Source organism: Grampus griseus, assembly GCF_964374135.1.
Source record: "Grampus griseus genome assembly, chromosome: 15".
Lineage (NCBI taxonomy): Eukaryota > Metazoa > Chordata > Mammalia > Artiodactyla > Delphinidae > Grampus > Grampus griseus.
The window spans coordinates 24,385,026-24,403,089 of record NC_139009.1 but is presented as its reverse complement, the minus strand read 5'-3'; the positions used below and the strand labels follow the sequence as shown (position 1 = coordinate 24,403,089).

The 18,064-nt window shown below is 53.9% G+C and overlaps 1 protein-coding gene across 1 annotated transcript in view; it reads right to left on the bottom strand.

Moving 5' to 3' along the window:
• Positions 1–217: 217 nt before the first annotated feature.
• Positions 218–18,064, bottom strand: part of EHD3 (EH domain containing 3) — a 30,787-nt gene continuing 12,940 nt past the window's right edge. Inside the window, exons 3-6 of the mRNA XM_082672487.1 lie at positions 16,369–16,466; positions 7,680–8,092; positions 6,919–7,083; positions 218–2,386 (exon numbers count right to left, since the gene is read on the bottom strand). Coding sequence (XP_082528613.1) covers positions 1,859–2,386; positions 6,919–7,083; positions 7,680–8,092; positions 16,369–16,466 — 1,204 coding nt within the window. The 3' untranslated portion in view covers positions 218–1,858. The remainder of the gene's footprint in view (positions 2,387–6,918; positions 7,084–7,679; positions 8,093–16,368; positions 16,467–18,064) is intronic.

The following is an 18,064-nucleotide window of genomic DNA, read 5'->3' as shown; positions in this document are numbered from 1 at the left end:
TTGGGGACCATCTTCCGTCCAGAGTGTCAGTGGGGTTCCACCAGGGCAACGGGCCTGGAGAGGCACCAGGCCAATGGGACGCTACTTGTGGATGCTGGCTATGGGCGGCCCCGATCCTCTGCCCAAGATGCCCGAGTAAGAGTCCAGCTCCTCTCCTCAGCCTCCCACGGAATGATGCTCTGCGGCCAAGCGTGTACCAAAGGATAAGTGTGCTATATTGACATGAACACTGAGGACAAATGCACTGCAGTAGTAAGCACATCGTAGATACACAGAATATTCTCTATATAGTCTCAACATAGATACAAAATAAGTTATACTTGTTTTCGTTTTCCATCACAGTAGGAGCATGGCATACAAAGTGACTGAGTCAGTGGCTGCGAAGCAAGCCAAGGGAGAGACCATGAGGAAGACTGTAGGGCACCGGGAACGGTGGGGATTTGCCGAGGACACCGCGGACTCCCGGGGGTCCTGCAGGGAACACGACCTTAGACCTCCCAAACTGGCCTTCAGAGAATCAGCAGGAGGTCCCACTGGGTAAGAGTTGGTGGCTGCATTTGAGCTGGGATGATTCAGGCTACTGGGTGGGAGGCAGAGCAGAGACAGAGGCAAACAGCACCCAACAGGCCAGCCCACTCTCCCGCTGGTGCTGTCGGGCTTCTGCGATTTTAGGAACATGGGGAGCGTCGCCGGAAGGCACGGTTTGCTTCTGTGCTGTGACAGATGGCCAGACTGATGGCCCACCAGATGCTGGCTGGCCCTTCTCCCTCGCCAGCCCGCTCCGGGAGGCCACGAGGGGGCTGTGTGCTCAGCTTATCTGCCGCGGTCTATCATCAGCCAGAAACGCTGGGATCCCGCACATCATCCCAGCAGAGGGCAGCGTCTGTGGCCCTCGCCCTATCACATGTGAGTTCTGTGACCCTGGGAGGGTCACCTGAACTCGAGTCTCAGGCTCCTCTCTGCAAATTGGAGGGACTAACACATACTTCCTCGGAGCGTGGTGAGGACCACATGGGATAATGTATATAAAGTGCCTAACACAGCTCCTGGCACTCAGAAGAGGCTGGATAAATGTGAGTCGAGTACAAGCATCGATACATAGAGGCCAGGTGGGAAAAAATATGAATGTCCCAGAATCTGTGGAATAAAACCCACCTTGACTGGCTATGAGAGCAGAGGATGACAGAACAGTTTCTTTGCTTTCTTTCCCGCCGAGTTTTTCCCTTCTCTCTCTGGTTCTGGGATTCTTTGAAGTGAAGCGCAAGCAGGTTTCAAAGCCAGGCCTGCCAAGGCAGTCAGAGCCTAAGCCTGGGAGAGAACAGGGCTCGGGGCCACGTGTCTTCAAGTCTGGGGCTTGGTTCGCTGAGGACGCTTCCCTCCTCCCCTCCCCTCCCTGCCGCAGCTCCCCTCCCCTCCCATCTCCTGGTCCCAGAGCAGACTTCATATGAGGAAGCCAAAGAGGGGGGAGAAAGCACAGAAAAAAAGTGGATTGTCTATTAAGTGAGAAGCCTTTTCCATATGCTCTGAGTCCGGGGAATCTGGAGGTAGGTGGGCCATCTGTGGGTGAGTGAACTGCCCCCTCTGTGGGAGAAGGCGGGTCTCTGGGCAGTGGAATAGGGAGGGAAAGAGGGATGGAGACCTAGGCTTGATACCCGGCACCCTGGGAGCGCTCCGGTGCCTCAGGCAACGCCGAGAACTTGGAGATGTGTCCACACGAAGATCCACCTGGAGACCTAGGGATCACTGTCCCCTTATCCGCAGTGCTGTTCCCAACGTGTGTGTGTGTGTGTGTGTGTGTGTGTGATCGCCTCTCCCATCTCCTCTAACTCCTGCCTGCTCTGGACCTCCCCGCCCCCCATCACTCAGTGGCTTTCCTCTTGGACGGGGGTATGAGGTGGGCGGGCAGCTCGTTGGGCAGCTCATGGCCCTCCAGCTTCACCTTGATGAGGTGGTTAGCCAGTGCGAACTCCTCGTCATCCAACATGCCATCCTTGTCGATGTCGGCCAGCTTCCAGATCTTACCCAGCACGCTGTTGGGCAGCTTGGAGCGCACCATCTCCTTCTTGGCATTGGCGCCCGTGATCTTGCCATCCACCGGGGACAGGGTGTAGAAGATCTCATCGTACATGGGTTTGTCCCTGGCCACCACCCACTCAGCATCATCGATGCCCTCCCCAGCCCCCTCCCCATAGCCGTGCCCGAAGGGGCCGTGCAGAGTGCCCTCAAATGCTCCGCCCTTCACTATCTGGGCGGGCCGCTGTGTCTCCTCCTGGCGCACCAGCACCATGAGCTGGGCAATGTCATGGGCCAGCATGTCGTCCACCACCTCCAGCAGCTTGCTTTTCAGTGGCTGGAATTTGCTGAAGTCCTGGGCCTGCAGCTGGTCCTGCAGAAAGAGAGAGAAGAAAGAAGGTGAGGACAGAAGACAATGGAAGGAGATCCACAAAAGATATGAGAGGAGGAGAAAAAAGGCACGTTGGCTCTTGCTGGATTTTTCAAGAGAGAAAATCGTTGCAGGGGTTGGAGAAGGAAGGGAAATTTAACCATTACTGGTCGGATTCATTTGGATTTCCTCCAGCGTTCTAGAAAGCAAATACAGTCAGCTCTGTGTATCCGAGGGTTCTGCATCTGTGGATACAAGAGGGCCAGCTGTACCTCACCCTTCTATATAAGGAACTTGAGCATCCATGGATTTCGGTATCTGTGGAGGGTCCTGGAACCAATCCCCTGTGGTTACCGAGGGATGACTATAATTAAATTTCTCTTTAAGTTAGTTTTGGCTATTGAACAGTGAGTGGTTCTTGAATGCTGTACCCCTCTGAGACTGAGTCATGCGGGTGTCTACTTCAATAAGGGTTATCCTCAAGAACGCTGGAAGTGCTTTCACTACGTTAATTATCTCATTCACTCCCCCGTGACCTTCTGCAAGTGGGAAATCACATGCTATCACTATTTAGGGAAGGAAAAATGGAGGCCTAGGCAACTAGAAACAAATCATGGTAGAAGCCACAGGTCATTCCTAAGCCAGCAGTTCTTAATCAGGATGCTCTCGGGATTATCTGGAGAGAGTTTTCTTTCTTTTTTTTTTTTAACATCTTTATTGGGGTATAATTGCTTTACAATTGTGTGTTAGTTTCTACTTTATAACAAAGTGAATCAGTTATACATATACATATGTTCCCATATCTCTTCCCTCTTGCGTCTCCCTCCCGCCCACCCTCCCTATCCCACCCCTCCAGGCGGTCACCAAGCACGGAGCTTATATCCCTGTGCTATGCGGCTGCTTCCCACTAGCTATCTACCTTACGTTTGGTAGTGTATATATGTCCATGCCTCTCTCTCGCTTTGTCACAGCTCACCCTTCCCTCTCCCCATATCCTCAAGTCCGTTCTCCAGTAGGTCTGTGTCTTTATCCCTGTCTTACCCCTAGGTTGTTCATGACATTTTTTTCCCTTAAATTCCACATATATGTGTTAGCCTACGGTATTTGTCTTTCTCTTTCTGACTTACTTCACTCTGTATGACAGACTCTAGGTCTATCCACCTCATTACAAATAGCTCAATTTCGTTTCTTTTTACGGCTGAGTAATATTCCATTGTATATATGTGCCACATCTTCTTTATCCATTCATCCGATGATGGGCACTTAGGTTGTTTCCATCTCCGGGCTATTGTAAATAGAGCTGCAGTGAACATTTTGGTACATGACTCTTTTTGAATTTTGGTTTTCTCTGGGTATATGCCCTGTAGTGGGATTGCTGGGTCATATGGTAGTTCTATTTGTAGTTTTTTAAGGAACCTCCATACTGTTCTCCATAGTGGCTGAACCAATTCACATTCCCACCAGCAGTGCAAGAGTGTTCCCTTTTCTCCACACCCTCTCCAGCATTTATTGTTTCTAGATTTTTTGATGATGGCCATTCTGACTGGTGTGAGGTGATACCTCATTGTAGTTTTGATTTGCATTTCTCTAATGATTAGTGATGTTGAGCATTCTTTCATGTGTTTGTTGGCAGTCTGTATATCTTCTTTGGAGAAGTGTCTATTTAGGTCTTCTGCCCATTTTTGGATTGGGTTGTTTGTTTTTTTGTTATTGAGCTGCATGAGCTGCTTGTATATTTTGGAAATTAATCCTTTGTCGGTTGCTTCATTTGCAAATATTTTCTCCCATTCTGAGGGTTGTCTTTTGGTCTTGTTTATGGTTTCCTTTGCTGTGCAAAAGCTTTGAACTTTCATTAGGTCCCATTTGTTTATTTTTGTTTTTATTTCCATTTCTCTAGAAGGTGGGTCAAAAAGGATCTTGCTGTGATTTATGTCATAGAGTGTTCTGCCTATGTTTTCCTCTAAGAGTTTGCTAGTTTCTGGCCTTACATTTAGGTCTTTAATCCATTTTGAGCTTATTTTTGTGTATGGTGTTAAGAAGTGATCTAATCTTATACTTATACATGTACCTGTCCAGTTTTCCCAGCACCACTTATTGAAGAGGCTGTCCTTTCTCCACTGTACATTCCTGCCTCCTTTATCAAAGATAAGGTGACTACTGGCTTCTCCCTGAGGGTTCCAACTCAGTAGGCACGGGCAACAGCTCCCCTCCTTGACTTCGCATGACCCCCACAGCACACAGTAAAAGAAATATGTTCTGCTTTGCATGTCTTTGCCGTTTTGAAAGGTCCTGAGTTTCAAGCATCCAGCTTCTCCTTTGCCTCTATAATGATAAGACAAGAGTTTCCTGCTCCCACCCTGGCTCTGGCCACAGCAATCTCAGGACACTGGGATGAGGCCAGTGCACAGGGGACAGTCTCAGGACAAGCATGCTGAGTTCACTGCAGAAAAATTCAGAAAACACCCACGGCTACATTTCAAGACCAAGTGTGAGCCTGGGCATTCTCACCTCCCTTCTAGGGCAGGGCTGGACCAGGGAGGCTGGGGGGGCTGGGGGGGGGGACGGTGGAGCTGACAAGCCTTTTATCCTGCCCTCAGCACGACCTCCTAAGGTCCCTGTCTCTCCCAGCCTGTCCACATCTAAGCGTGTTTGGTGGGCTCCCAACTAGGGGGTCCCAGTATCTTCCAGAGGATGTGAGGGTTGCTCCCATCAGCCCACACATATGCCCCCACCGGACAGCCATTTACATACTGATCCAGCATCCCTAACAGAAACTGACGTCAGACAGGCAAACAAGTGAGAAGGTGAAACCATTTATGTTGCAAAAGAATTCCTCACATTAAAAAGTCATATGGTCCCTTTCAAATGTCATCTTCCCCAAATGTTTGCTTACAGATCATTAAATTCTTAATACAAAGAGAAACTGAAAGTTGAAACAATTCTGAAAGTAGTGACTGGCTCCCGGTAGGTGGTTATAGGAATGAATGCATACATGAACAAATGCGTGCTTTGGATGTCTATTCTTTCTTTCTTTTTATTTTACTAGATAGGAAATTAAAAATGCGTATTTGGGACTATACTGATATTCTGAAACCCTAAAAGCAACAAGAGCAAAAACAATATTACTACTACATCTGCTGCTAGTTTTTCCTAATTCCCTAATTCTTAAAAACTTTTCATTTTTATATTTTATTTTTTAATACATTTATTTATTTTATTGTTTATTTTTGGCTGCTTTGGGTCTTCGTTGCTGCGTGCGGGCTTTCTCTATTTGCAGGGAGCGCGGGCTACTCTTTGTTGCGGTGCGCGGGCTTCTCATTATGGTGGCTTCTCTTGTTGCGGAGCACGGGCTCTAGGCGCGCGGGCTTCAGTAGTTGTGGCTCACGGCCTCTAGAGAGCAGGCTCAGTAGTTGTGGCGCACGGGCTTAGTTGCTCCGCGGCATGTGGGATCTTCCCAGGCCGGGGCTTGAACCCCTGTCCCCTGCATTGGCAGGCGGATTCTTAACCACTGCGCTACCAGGGAAGCCCTTCATTTTAAAATAATTACATGAGAATTACTCATGAGAAGTTGCAAAAATTGTGCAGAGAGCTAGGTTCCTTGCGCTCATCAGGCAGCTTCCTCTACTGGTGACATCTCACCTAATTTGCTACTGCATTTTAAGAGCATAGTTGGTGCCAGGCCATGCTAAGTGCCTTGCAAGTATTATCTGATATACGCCCACAATATTATCTGATATACGCCCACAGTATCCATATAAGGTGGTATTTTTGTAGCCTCAGTATGTAGATGAAAAGAGAGAGGGTCAGAGAGGATCCAGTTAGTATGGTGTGGTAGTTTTTTCCTTAGACCTTGGACACTCCTGGGGTTTCTACTTGCAGGCTGTGTAAACATTACTAAAACCGTAGGCAGGTTAATTACCTTTGTAAACCTCAGTTTGCTCATCTGTAAAAGGAGGATGAAATGCCTACCTCAGAGGACTGTTTCATCCTAAAAGGAGGATGAAATAACTCCCTCAGACGACTTTTCACACATAAGAAACTATGTGTGACTGACCCTGGCCCAAGAGAGGGGCCCATGGTATGCTCCAAAGATGGTGAGCTCCTGGGCAGACTTCTGCTTCTCTGTGGCTTATGTCCCAAATTGCTCCCAAGGAGGAGCTCAGTGGTAAACTTAAGCAATACAGGGTCAGGAGAATGTCAGGTGACTTGTCCTGTTTCACATGATGTGGTGAGGATTCCAAACCTGTGGTGGCCAGGACTGGGGAAGGTCATGAACTTGAGGTATCAGACCCCCGAACATCCTCTAACACTGCTGCCCACTGGGAGCGCTGGGGCTCCATGTTTCTCCCTGGGCCCAGATACGGCCCCCGTTGGGCCAGTGCCAGCCCAGCAGGAAGGGCAGACCCAGGGCCATCTGCCGGCCTGCCTACTGATTCTGGGTTGAGTTTCCACGCAGGGAATCCAAGTGTGGCCTCCTCCAAGCTCAGGCTGCTTAGCCGGCTTGCTCCTTTCCTGGGGCCCCAGACCCTGGTTACCTGCATCCTCTTCAGGTTGGGAAAGTCCCCAGGTGAGATCTGGTGCTCCCGCTCGATCTGGCCATAAATCTCGGCCAGGTTGTTCACCAGCTCCTTCTTCTTGTTGTCCTTTCCGAACATCGAGGGCATCTCCTTCTTCAGAGAGCTGATGATGTAGGCATGAACCTGAATAACAGGGGCGGAGAGAAACGTTCAGATGGAGACCTCAGTTCTTTCCTTCCCTCTAGGGCGGCTCTCACCCCATCTCTTCCCATTGATCCCCCCCCTCCTGCTCCTACTTCCGAAATTATTTCTGTCTCCATCCTCTTTCTCTCCCGCTGCTTGCAACGCACGTTGTTTTGCTGAATCCCAGGGAAAGGTGAGATTGTGGGGAGGGTAAGGTCAAGGCATAACAGGGATGGAAATTCTGGTGATGACGTTGATGAGGAAGACAGTAACAACAGCTGATGTGTACAAAGCACTTCTGAGGATGCCAGGCACTGTGATGAGGGCTTTTCCGTTCTTTATTCTTCTAACCCTTTCATTTTACTTATGTGGAAACAGGCACAGCACAACTAAGGGCCTTGCTGGGGTCGGGATGCACAGTAAACTGTGGAGTTGAGTCCAATCTGGCCATCTGACGCCAGGGCTTGTGATCATTGACACCACACTCTCCTGCTCTGCCCCCCTTCCCCCCGCAGCTCTTGCAGCTAACCCCCCCACCCCAAACCATTGGCCCCGCCCATGCTGCCCATCCCCCCCACCCCCCCAGGTAGCCTCACCTTGGCCAGCCTGGCCCTCTTGATGAGGTCGTTCAGCTTGCGCAGGGCAGCGTTTCGCGGCAGACTCTGGATGTCTCTGAATAGGTCCTGCTCCTCGGCCTCAAAGAGCTTCCGGTTGTCTGGGATGAGAAGGGGGCGGGACCAGAAGGAGCCGATGTAGACCCGGATCACCTCCGGGGTGTTCACGATCTTCCCCAGGGACCACATGAGGGCCCCGTACACCCGCATCAGCTGCTGCGTCTCAATCTGGTCCGCCTTGTTCAGCACCACCCGCATCTTGTCCTCGTGGTTCTTGAGGGCCTTGATGACTTCTGAGAACTCATCAGAGATGTCCAGCTTGTGGGCGTCGAAGAGCAGGATGATGCGATCGACCCGCTCGGCGAACCACTCGAGGACTGCCGCAAAGTCGTACCCTGCGACACAGCAGAGTCAGGGGGCGGGGCCTTTGGGGCGGAGGGTAGGGTTTTTGGGGGAGGCAGCCGGTGCAGTAGAAATAACATGGACTTGGGAGGCAGATCTGGATTCAAATCCGGCTCCTCCACATTTTCACAATTTGGCCTTCAGCCAGTTACCACATGTCTCTGCGTCAGTGTTTTTCCATCTATAACTGGGCATACTATCTAGTTCATAGAATTTTAAACACTAAAGATGCTCACAGCCCAGCACCTAGCAGCTGCTCAGTAGATGCTAGTTATTATTATTAACATCCTTATCCCCATAAAACACAGCCACCATCCAGCTCCCCTATCCTTGCTTACTGTATTTAGGAGCCAGGGGCCCTGCTGGAAAAGAAACTCTGGACATATATTTTGAATAAAGACCCAGAAATTCTTAACAAGGTCCCGTGGTTCAGACCATGCCCATCACTGGTCTGGAAGAAATCTGGGGCTCTGACACACAACTTCTTCTCATGCCTGCTCATAAGCTCGCTTCATTCCTTATTCATCAGCTGCAGCCCCCAAATCCCCAACTCTTAAAACCACAAGGGGTTTCTTCCCTAGCATGGGACAGACCTCTGGCTGCCACACATTGGTTATCTGGCACTGAGCTGCTTCAGGTCAGGCTGGTTCCAGGACCCCCACAGCACCTGCTCTGCTCAACCCCAAGTAGCAGTGGATCTGGGAGGGCCTGGAGGGGGAGGTCATGCCAACAGTCTGCACCTTCAGCCTCATGTTCACTGACCCTTAACAGCTGGAAGCAGCTTCACCTCTCTGTGCCTCAGTCTCCTCTTCCATGAAACAGAGGACAGTACATGGGGAAGTGAGGCTCAGAGAGGGAAAGTGACTTGCTCCAGGGCGCACAGCCCAGACACAGCAGCACTGGGATGAGGGTGGAGGTGTTGGGCCTTCTGCTGCTCCCCAGTGCCACACCTCTGGCAGGAAGGTAGGAGCCCTTCCTTAGGCTCTGGTGGGATCGACGACCCCGGGTCCCAACATCACAGGCTTTCAGGGGCATAGACCCTGAGGCCCCAAAGCTCATTGCCCCCACTGAGTGGGAGACCCAGCCAACAGGAAGAAGCCAGCAGTTCCTGCCCTGCCTCACAGAGGAGGATCAGAGACCGGGGCAGGTCATCAGGCAGCTGCTTTGCAACTGAGTTAGATACAAGCAGCTCTGCTCGCCTGGAACGGTGGTCCTCAACTTGAGCGCACAGCGGAATCCCCCAGAGGCCTGTTACAACCCAGATGGCTGGGCCTACCCCAGAGCTTCTGGTTCAGTTCACATCATGACCTCATTTCCCCTTCGCACCACCCTCTGAGGCAGGCACAGTCCCACTTTCCAGAGGAGAAACCTGAGGTTCAGCGATGAGGGGAGAGCCAAATTGCTGGCATGTTGTGGGGGTCAGGGTTGGACCCCGCCACGGGGCCCTGGGGGCCCTGCACAGGCCGTGCTGGCAGCGGTCCTGCACCTGTGCCCCTACCCGCCCCGCCTCCCGCTCCCCTCCCGTCTCCTCCCTTTCCAGGGCTGGCTCCAGGCTATTTTTAGTCTCCCTCAGCACAGCCAGGTGGAGGGCAGCTCTCACCTTCTGAAGGCAGTCCGTCAGAGCCGTGGGCAGCAGGGCGGGCAGAGGGCTCAGAAAATCAGGGCAAACTCACTCCCGGGCCCCATCCACCCCAACCGGGAAAACAGGTCACGGCCTGGCTGCCTTGGCGCCTGGAACCTGCAGGCGTGCCCTCAGTTGTAGCTGGGGAGGGCAGGGGGCTCAGAGGCCTCTGGCCTTCTGCTGAGACCTGTTTCCAAATCTAGCCTGACAAGGTTTTGGCTGTGGTGGTGCAGACCACGGGGAGGGCAGCTGCGATGCGCCCTCCCTCCCTCCTTCCCTCCCTCCCTCCCGTACAGCAGATTTCAGCCCTCACTGCTCAGCACACCGGCTCACTGGTCACAGGCAGCTGGTGGCAGCAGCTCACAGCCGGCTGTGCAGCCACAGCAGCTAGCCCTGGGCACTTACTGACAGGGCTCAAAGCAAGTGGGTGAGATGTGCCCAGGACCGAGCAGAGGGAGGGCCAGGACCAGAACACAGGTCTTCCTGTCCTAAGCCCAGCACTCCAGCCAGCCCTCCACGGGCTGGGGGAAGCGAAGGGGCCAGAGAAGCTGCAGAGAAGAGGCTTCCGGCCCCTGAGCTCTCACCAACCCCAGATGGCAGCAGCCATGCAAGAGGAGCCTCAGCTGCAAAAGCGGACCAGCCCCCGCTTGGGGTGGGGCGGGAGAGTGACAGCAGCAGGTCAGTGCTGCCGGAATAGGCCGGCCCATGTCCGTTCCTGTCCTCACGGCTGGCTCAGGTGCCCCTCAGGCAGGCCCTTGCCTCTCTGCTCACCCAGGAATTTATCCTCCCCCCACCGCACAGGGAGCTGGGCGGGGCAGGGGCTGCTCATCCTTCCCAGCTTCCTCTGTGCCCAGCACGGTGCCCCCCACACAGTAGGTGCTCTATCAGCATTTGCTGAACAGACCTGAAATGTCAGCCCTGTTCTGCCTTTTGCATCCCAGGGACAGTGAACAGGTCATCTCTGGGCCTCAGTTTTCTGCTCTCTGAATTGGAACCCACCAGACCCTGCCAGAGGGCGGCTGTGAGGATCCAATCAAAGAGGATGCAGGTGAGACTGCTTGCCTGTGACCCTGGCTGTTCCTATGGCTCTGCCCCTTTATAAAGAGCTCCTTCCAGGCACCAGTTTCCATGACTTGGGTGTGCTCTGAAGGGGTCACCCGAGGAGCACTGGCCCGGGCAAGCCCACCTCTAGTTTCTGCTCAGCTATTAATTTGCTGTGTGTCCTTGGGCAAGTAGCCTCCCTTCTCTGGTCCTTGGTCTCTTTGCCTGTTAATCCACAGAGTTGGACTGGAAGATCTCTGAGTTTCCTTTCTCAGTTCACAATTCCCTGCTTCTAAGACTGAAGGTATGAGGGTGGGGAGTACAGCAGGATGGATGGAGATTAGAAACAAGGAAGCTCTTGCAGGACAGGGGGAAGGAAGGCTGGGGACTGCTGTCTTTAATGCCCTGGGCTGCCTATGTGAAGCCAGCTCCTTCCTGAGAACAGGCAGATGGCTTCTGCGAACCTTTCTAGGATTTCAGAAGCACAGAGGCCTCCTATTCACCCTCCCACTTTTGCAAATTTTGTATCTCTGGAAAGGCTGGCTATCCAATTACCAACTGGGTAATGCTGGAAGCTTTCTCCCCAGGTGTGGCTGTGAGGAAATGAGAATCAAGCAATGACTTTGTGGGCTTCCTCTGAAGCTCAACCTCCCCGATCCTGGCTATTCAGAGCCTAGCAGGCTCCAGGCTGGGTATTTAATTATTTCTGTAGACTGGGCTTATGGGTATCCAAGAATGGGAGCATCTGAAAGGCACAGACGGGACCTATTAAGGAAAAGGGAACGGGTTGGCTCTCCCATTTATTCTCTGTGTGGCCTTAGGCAAGTCTGAACCTCAGTTTTTTCAGCTGAAAATGGGAATAAAAACGACTGACTGATGAGGGGTCAACGGTAGAACCATGGCAACAAGATAGCAGAGGGACGGCCTAGACTCAGTCTGGAGTCTCTGCCCTGACGTCTAGGGTGATAGGCCCCCTTTCCCTCACTGGTCCTGGGAACGGCTCTGAGCCCCAGAATAGGAGCTCTTGAGCACCTGCAGCAGCCCAAGGGCTCATAAGGTATGGACTAGTGGGTGGTGGGAGATTCAGGCTCCAGGAGACAGATGGCGAAGCTGGCTGTCCTGGAATTGCGGGTAGCAAGTCTGCCGCCTCTGGAAGATCTGGTGTGCAGGTACCTGGAGCAGAGACTGGGCAGCCTGCAGGGAGCTAGGGCTCTCCCCACTGACCCCAGGCTCCAGTGGAATGGAAGGAAAGCACTTCTAAGTAATGCCAGGCAAGAGGATATCAATGAGACAAACACAATAAGTGCGGCAACTCCTTAGTCATCAACCAGCTTCCTTCACAGCCTGAAAGGCAGTGCAGGGGCTTCCCTGGTGGCGCAGTGGTTAAGAATCCACCTGCCAAAGCAGGGGACATGGGTTCAAGCCCTGGTCTGGGAAGATCCCACATGTCGCGGAGCAACTAAGCCCATGCGCCACAACTACTGAGCCTGTGCTCTGAGCCCGCGAGCCACAACTTCTGAGCCCGCATGCCACAACTACTGCAGCCCGTGCACCTAGAGCCCGTGCTCTGCAACAAGAGAACCCAGCGCACTGCAACAAAGAGTAGCCCCCGCTCGCTGCAACTAGAGAAAGCCCGCAGGCAGCAACAAAGATCCGACACAGCCAAAAAAAAAAAACAAAGAAAGGCAATGCAAGGGTGCTGACAAGGCAGCACATTTCTTTGTATTTTCAGCCACACGATCTCATTCGATCCTCACAGTGCTCCATGTGCCAGGAGGTACACAGGCACACACAGGGAAGGGAGAGGGAACAGAGAGGTTAAGGGGCTCACCCAAGCTCACACAGCCAGGTGGTGGCAAACTCGGGCCTAGGACCCAGATCCTTACTTCCATCTGCATTCCCTTCTCGGCTCAGAGCCCCGCAAGGCTGTAGCTCAGGGGGCTGAGCCCTCCAACCAGGCACTTACTTGTGGTGGGTACTTAAAAGGTCCCATCCTGCCCCCAAAAGCTTTCAAGGTATAAAGACATTTCAGCAAAAGAGAAATTAGAAGGCATCAGTTTGCAAAATGTGGGAAAAGTTCAGATGACAAAGGCCACACTACTTGCCTCCCAGAAGTCACCTTGAAAAGGAGCCCAGCAGACTCATCCCAGGTCTCCCAGATGGCCACAAGTTGCCAGCGCACCCTTTTAAAGGGAGTCGGGACTCTGCCGCTCTGTCCCCGCGTGTGATGCCCCCAGAGGCCCCTAAGTGAGGATGCCAGGGATGGGAGGCTGTGAGGACCAGCCCAGACCCTCCGGGGTCCCCCAGGGGAAAGCTGTACATGAGAGTTTGCCCTCATTCCTCTTCTTTGAGTTCTTCCTGGGCAGGCAGGCCATGATAACATGCTGAAAAGCCACCGGACGGGGAAGCAGGAGACCAGAATTCCCAGTCCAGTTTTGTGACCTGGGCAAGTGTTTTCCTGCTCTGGCCCTCCTGAGTTCACCTGCACAGGAGGGGGTCCGCTGGGAGTGATGTGTGCAACGCGCCATGGGGTTGCTTTTCTAGGGTGGGGCCTGTGGGGATTTCTAGCTGAGAAACAGACAGGAAATGTGGTTGCCAAGTGTGAGGACACTCAGGCTTCCGGAGCCCTCCCACCTCTGCCGCATCCTTGCTTCTTCCCAGTAATGAGTCCTGGGCTGCATCCTGTCACTTCCAGGAACTGCCTCCCTGCCCCTCTCCCACCCACTCCAATGCATCTACATCCAGAGACAAGTATGGGCCTGGGACTTCCCGGGCTCAGGTTCCTGGACGTCCCTTGCTTCTGCTCTGCCCCCAAGACACACACAGCCCCCCAGGTCCGGGCAGAGGGGCCACACTTCGTCCAGCTGTGGCCTGGGGCCTGACTGCTCCTTCCCGTGAAGCCTGAGGCCCGGGGAGCCCCCTGGGAGCAGCCGGCTTTCCAGAATGTGGCACATCAGGCCTCGGCCCAGAGGTGGCTCTGTGTGGATGTGACAACGATGCCCTGGCATCAGGCTCAGTGAGTGGAACGTGGGCTGGATTTCAGGCTTAATACACCCCTCGGTCGGGTGCCCTCCTGCAGGGCTGTGCATGGACCGTCCACGGGGCCCGGCCCGGCCCTGGGCTGGAGGAAAGCCAGAAGCACCAAATCTGTGCTGCGGCCAAACCCAGAGTTCTGAGAACCCCGGGCGAGAAGCCACGCGAAGCACGTTTGGTTCCGTGCACACACTTGTGTGCATGTGTGGGGAGCGGGGTGTGGAGGGAGGTGTGATGTGTGTAGATGGGGGGTGCATATGTGTATAGGTATAAACTGAACTGCTGAGTTCTACGGCTGATTGTGAAAGATGAGGAGGGGGTCTTCATACTGGAAACTTTTCTCATGTGCGGTTCCCCTGATATCTGAGGGTGTCTGATCCCTGCCCCCCACCCAACTTTCCTGGTCTCTGTGGAGTGCTGGGGTCAGCACTGCCCCAGGCAGATGATGCAGGACTGGCGGCCCAGCTCTCAGCTCTTGTTTTTATCACAGGTTACTTTTGCCAGCAACTGCATTTATAGTCTAGAATCAGGAGGGCAGAGAACAAACTGGTCTGCCTAGATACACACAGGGCTATCACTTCTCCCAGAGGTGGGGTGAGACCTGGTGGTAGTCGGTATGGGGTGGGAGGCAATAGGAAGGGTGGGCAAGAAGAACAAGCCCCCAGTTTGCAGTAGAGCAGCCACTGAGGTCCAAAGATAAAGTCAGGAGGAAAGGCAGAGGGATAGGAAAAGAATGAAATGGAACAGAAGCTGAGGAAGGCAGGACTCCCTAGGAGCAGGGCTGCCACATACAGCTGCATAGGCTGTGCACTGCACAACTGCAAGGAAGGCCATTCATGTAGATTACCCTGGGGTTGTTTAACAGGGTGACCCTGGATGGCAGATAAAGAGGAAAGAAGGGAGCTCACTGTAATCCAGACCCAGAGCTGATGTCTGTGTTTCCATTACCATCTGTGGATCTCACGAGGTCATGCGATGGGTATCATTACCCCTTGTTATGCACGGGGACATTAAGGCTCAGGGGAAAAATGTGACCTGGAGACCCACAGGTTCTAAAAGCCAATGCTCTAAACTCCCAGTCCAGTGCCCCTGGAATCCCCGAAGGCTGGAGTCCTCTCTGGACCCACCTGTCAGGCTGCACTAGCCTTGTGTAGCCACCCACCCCCTGGGTAGTTCAGGTGGAGAATTTGGGCTGCTCTCCAAGCCTTCCTCGAGGAGATATAGGCTGTCTGTGTGAAACAGTAAATGCCCTTTAGGCCTAAACTCAGGATGAACTTGGAGGAAGACTTACGGCACGAGGGTAGAGACTGGTCAGGAGAGAGGGAGTATCTAGGGAAACAAATAGAAACAAGACAGAGAGCCACCCACGCTGCACCCTCCCCCCCGACCACGGGGCCCTGAACAGGGTGCCAGGGTGCTTACAAAGGGCAGGTGGGCCAGAAGGAGATGCTCCTCCCCACAGGGCCGTGGGTTCTACGCCCCCGTCGCCCTTGCACCCCCCCCATGCACCTCGCCCCAGGCACGTGCAGGAGGAAGTAGACAGGCACCTGAGGTCAGTTCAGGGCAGAGTCCTGGCTGCTGCGGAGCGCTCTTGCCAGTCCAAAGCCTTCCCTTCCCGGAAGCTGCCCTCTGAGTGCCGAGCTGGCTCCTGCCCAGCTCCCAGCTCCAGGACTGGGGTGGCTGTGGCTTCATCAGCTTTTCTTCCCAGCAATACGGCACGCGGCACAGAAAGGGCTGGGGGCTATCTGGGGCACACAGCATGGTGTGGCAGGAGAGGCTGGGGGAGGGGAGCTGGGAGCTGTAGTTTCAAGATTTCTACAGTATCCATCTAGTATTTTAGAGCTAGGAAAAAACCAGTGATGATGATGATCTATAGCACCTCATGTTTACTGGGGACTTGCTATGTGCCAGGTAGGAGGCTTTTTACCTGTATTATTTCTTTCAATCCTCAAACAACCCTAGAAGATAGAGGTATGTCCCCTACTCTGCAGCTGAGCCAGCTGGAGGAAAGAAAGCCGCCAGGTCACCCTGCCAGGAAGCGCCAGAGGCAGGCCAGGACGCTGGTGGTCTGGCTCCTGAGTTCCATCTCCCGACCCGCATGCCGGCAGCCTCCCTCAGCGAACAACTCCCCACATCTGTCTGGAATGAGCAGTTTTCAAGGGCTTTCACATACCCAGCTCCCGACTCTCACGCCCCAGAGCACACTGCCATCCTCACGCTGTTGGCTGGAGTCCTCTGCAGGCACTTGTCTCCCCTGCAGAGCTGCAAGCTCCTGGGGCAGGGACAGCAGGAACTTCAGAAGCGAGCCAGGGTCTGGCCCATGAAGAAACCCAATGGGGTGCATAATGCAGACACTGACGTCTCCACTTCACAGATGAGAAGACCGAGGCTAGCTGTCTCCTGAGCTGCAGTGGACCCTTGCCTAGGATGACCCCACACAGCACATGAGGCAGCAGCGGCTCATCAAGAGACAGCAAGGCCCCGGGAGCCTCTCTCCTGGTATGGAAGCCAGAGAACGTACCAGAAAGGACGCAGCACAGAGCCAGAGCCAACCCTACCAGCTGCCTCACTTACCTCGGCTGATCCTCTGCTTCTCCCCGGAGAGGATGCCCGGCGTGTCGATGACGCTGATGCTCTCCAGCACGGGGTTGGGCAGCTGAGCGCACACGAACCTGCAGGCGTGGGAGGAGAGCCGTGGTGAGCCGCCGTCCTGTCCTTGCCTCTCAGGCACCCTCGCTTCAGCCCCACGCCAACCTCTCCTGCCCTGGGCAGAGGTTCTGAAGCCCGGCCGCCTTCCAGTGCAGACTCCCAGTCCCAAGCTAGACTCAGCCCCAGTAGTGGGCCCAGGATTTGTACTTCGAGGAAGCTCCCGGGGTGGTCCTAAGGCAGCTGTGGGCCTACGTTTGTGAGCCCCTGCTGTCGGGGACACCAGGATGTGCAGCCCTCGATCCCTGCCCCCAGGAGCACAGTCTGGTGGAAGAGCAGAGGCATGCATAAGGACAACCACGATATGGGTGCGATGGGAGCAGCGCCCCCAAGGGAGGTCAAGAGAAGGGCTCGGGAGATCCAAGGTGGAAGGAAGCCTTCCTGGAGGAGGCGGCACTGCAGCTGGCCTCGAAGAGTGGGGCACACCACCCAGGAACGTTTATCTGGGCTTCTAAAAGGCTGTGCAAATACCAAACATTGCTAGTAGGATAACAGTCAAGGCTTATTCAAGGAAATATTCCCAGTATCACATCCCAAAGTCTCCAAATACAAATTGGTAAACCTAAACTAGATCCTTCTGACTTCAAGCCTTCTCTCTTAAATGCCATTTTTGGTGGAAGCCAGCAAGGTGTCTGACCATCACAGGTACAGTTCACGGTCCCATACTCTCCAAGAACAGACAGGGAAGGGAGCCTCTGCTACCCAGTGAGGTGGCAGCAGAGATGCAGGTTAGCGGATGAGGCTAGGGATGCACGGGAAGGAGGGTCCGGGAAGCTCCTCAGAGGACGCAGAACCTGAACTGAGACCTCAAAAGATGGCCAGCATTTGCCAGGTGGACAGGGGTGTGGGCAGGAAGCCAGCGTACATGCGTGTGTGTGTGTAGCTATGTGAAGATACAGACGTGCACAGAGGGGAGATTGGAATTATGCTGCCACAAGCAAAATGGCTGGAGTAACCAGAAGCTGGAAGAAGCACGGAAAGGTCCTCCTCTACAGGCTTTGGAGGGAGCAGGGCCCTGCCAGCACCTTGATTTTGAACTTCTGGCATCCAAACTATCAGTCAGCAGTTTTGGGGGGTTTTTTTGCAGTACGCGGGCCTCTCACTGTTGTGGCCTCTCCCGTTGGGGAGCACAGGCTCCGGACGCGCAGGCTCAGCGGCCATGGCCCACGGGCCCAGCCGCTCCGTGGCACGTGGGATCTTCCCGGACCGGGGCACGAACACGTGTCCCCTGCATCGGCAGGCGGACGCTCAACCGCTGCGCCACCAGGGAAGCCCGAGTCGGTAGTTATTTTAAAGCCACTCAGTTCGCAGTCATTTATTCTGGCAGCCCTAGGAAACTAATAGAAGCAGGTGTAAATGCAGCCCAGAAATGAGGGGCGGGGAGGGAAAAAGAGGGGGTGCGGGAGTGTGTGTGTGTGTGTGTGTGTGTGCGTGCAGGCACCATTCCAGGAGAGCGCTCATCACTGGGCTGGAGCCCCTAGAGATGTGGCCAAGACAGGGAGGCAGGGCCTGGATCACAAGGGCCTTGAAGGCCACATTAAGAGGCGTGGACTTTATACTGAGG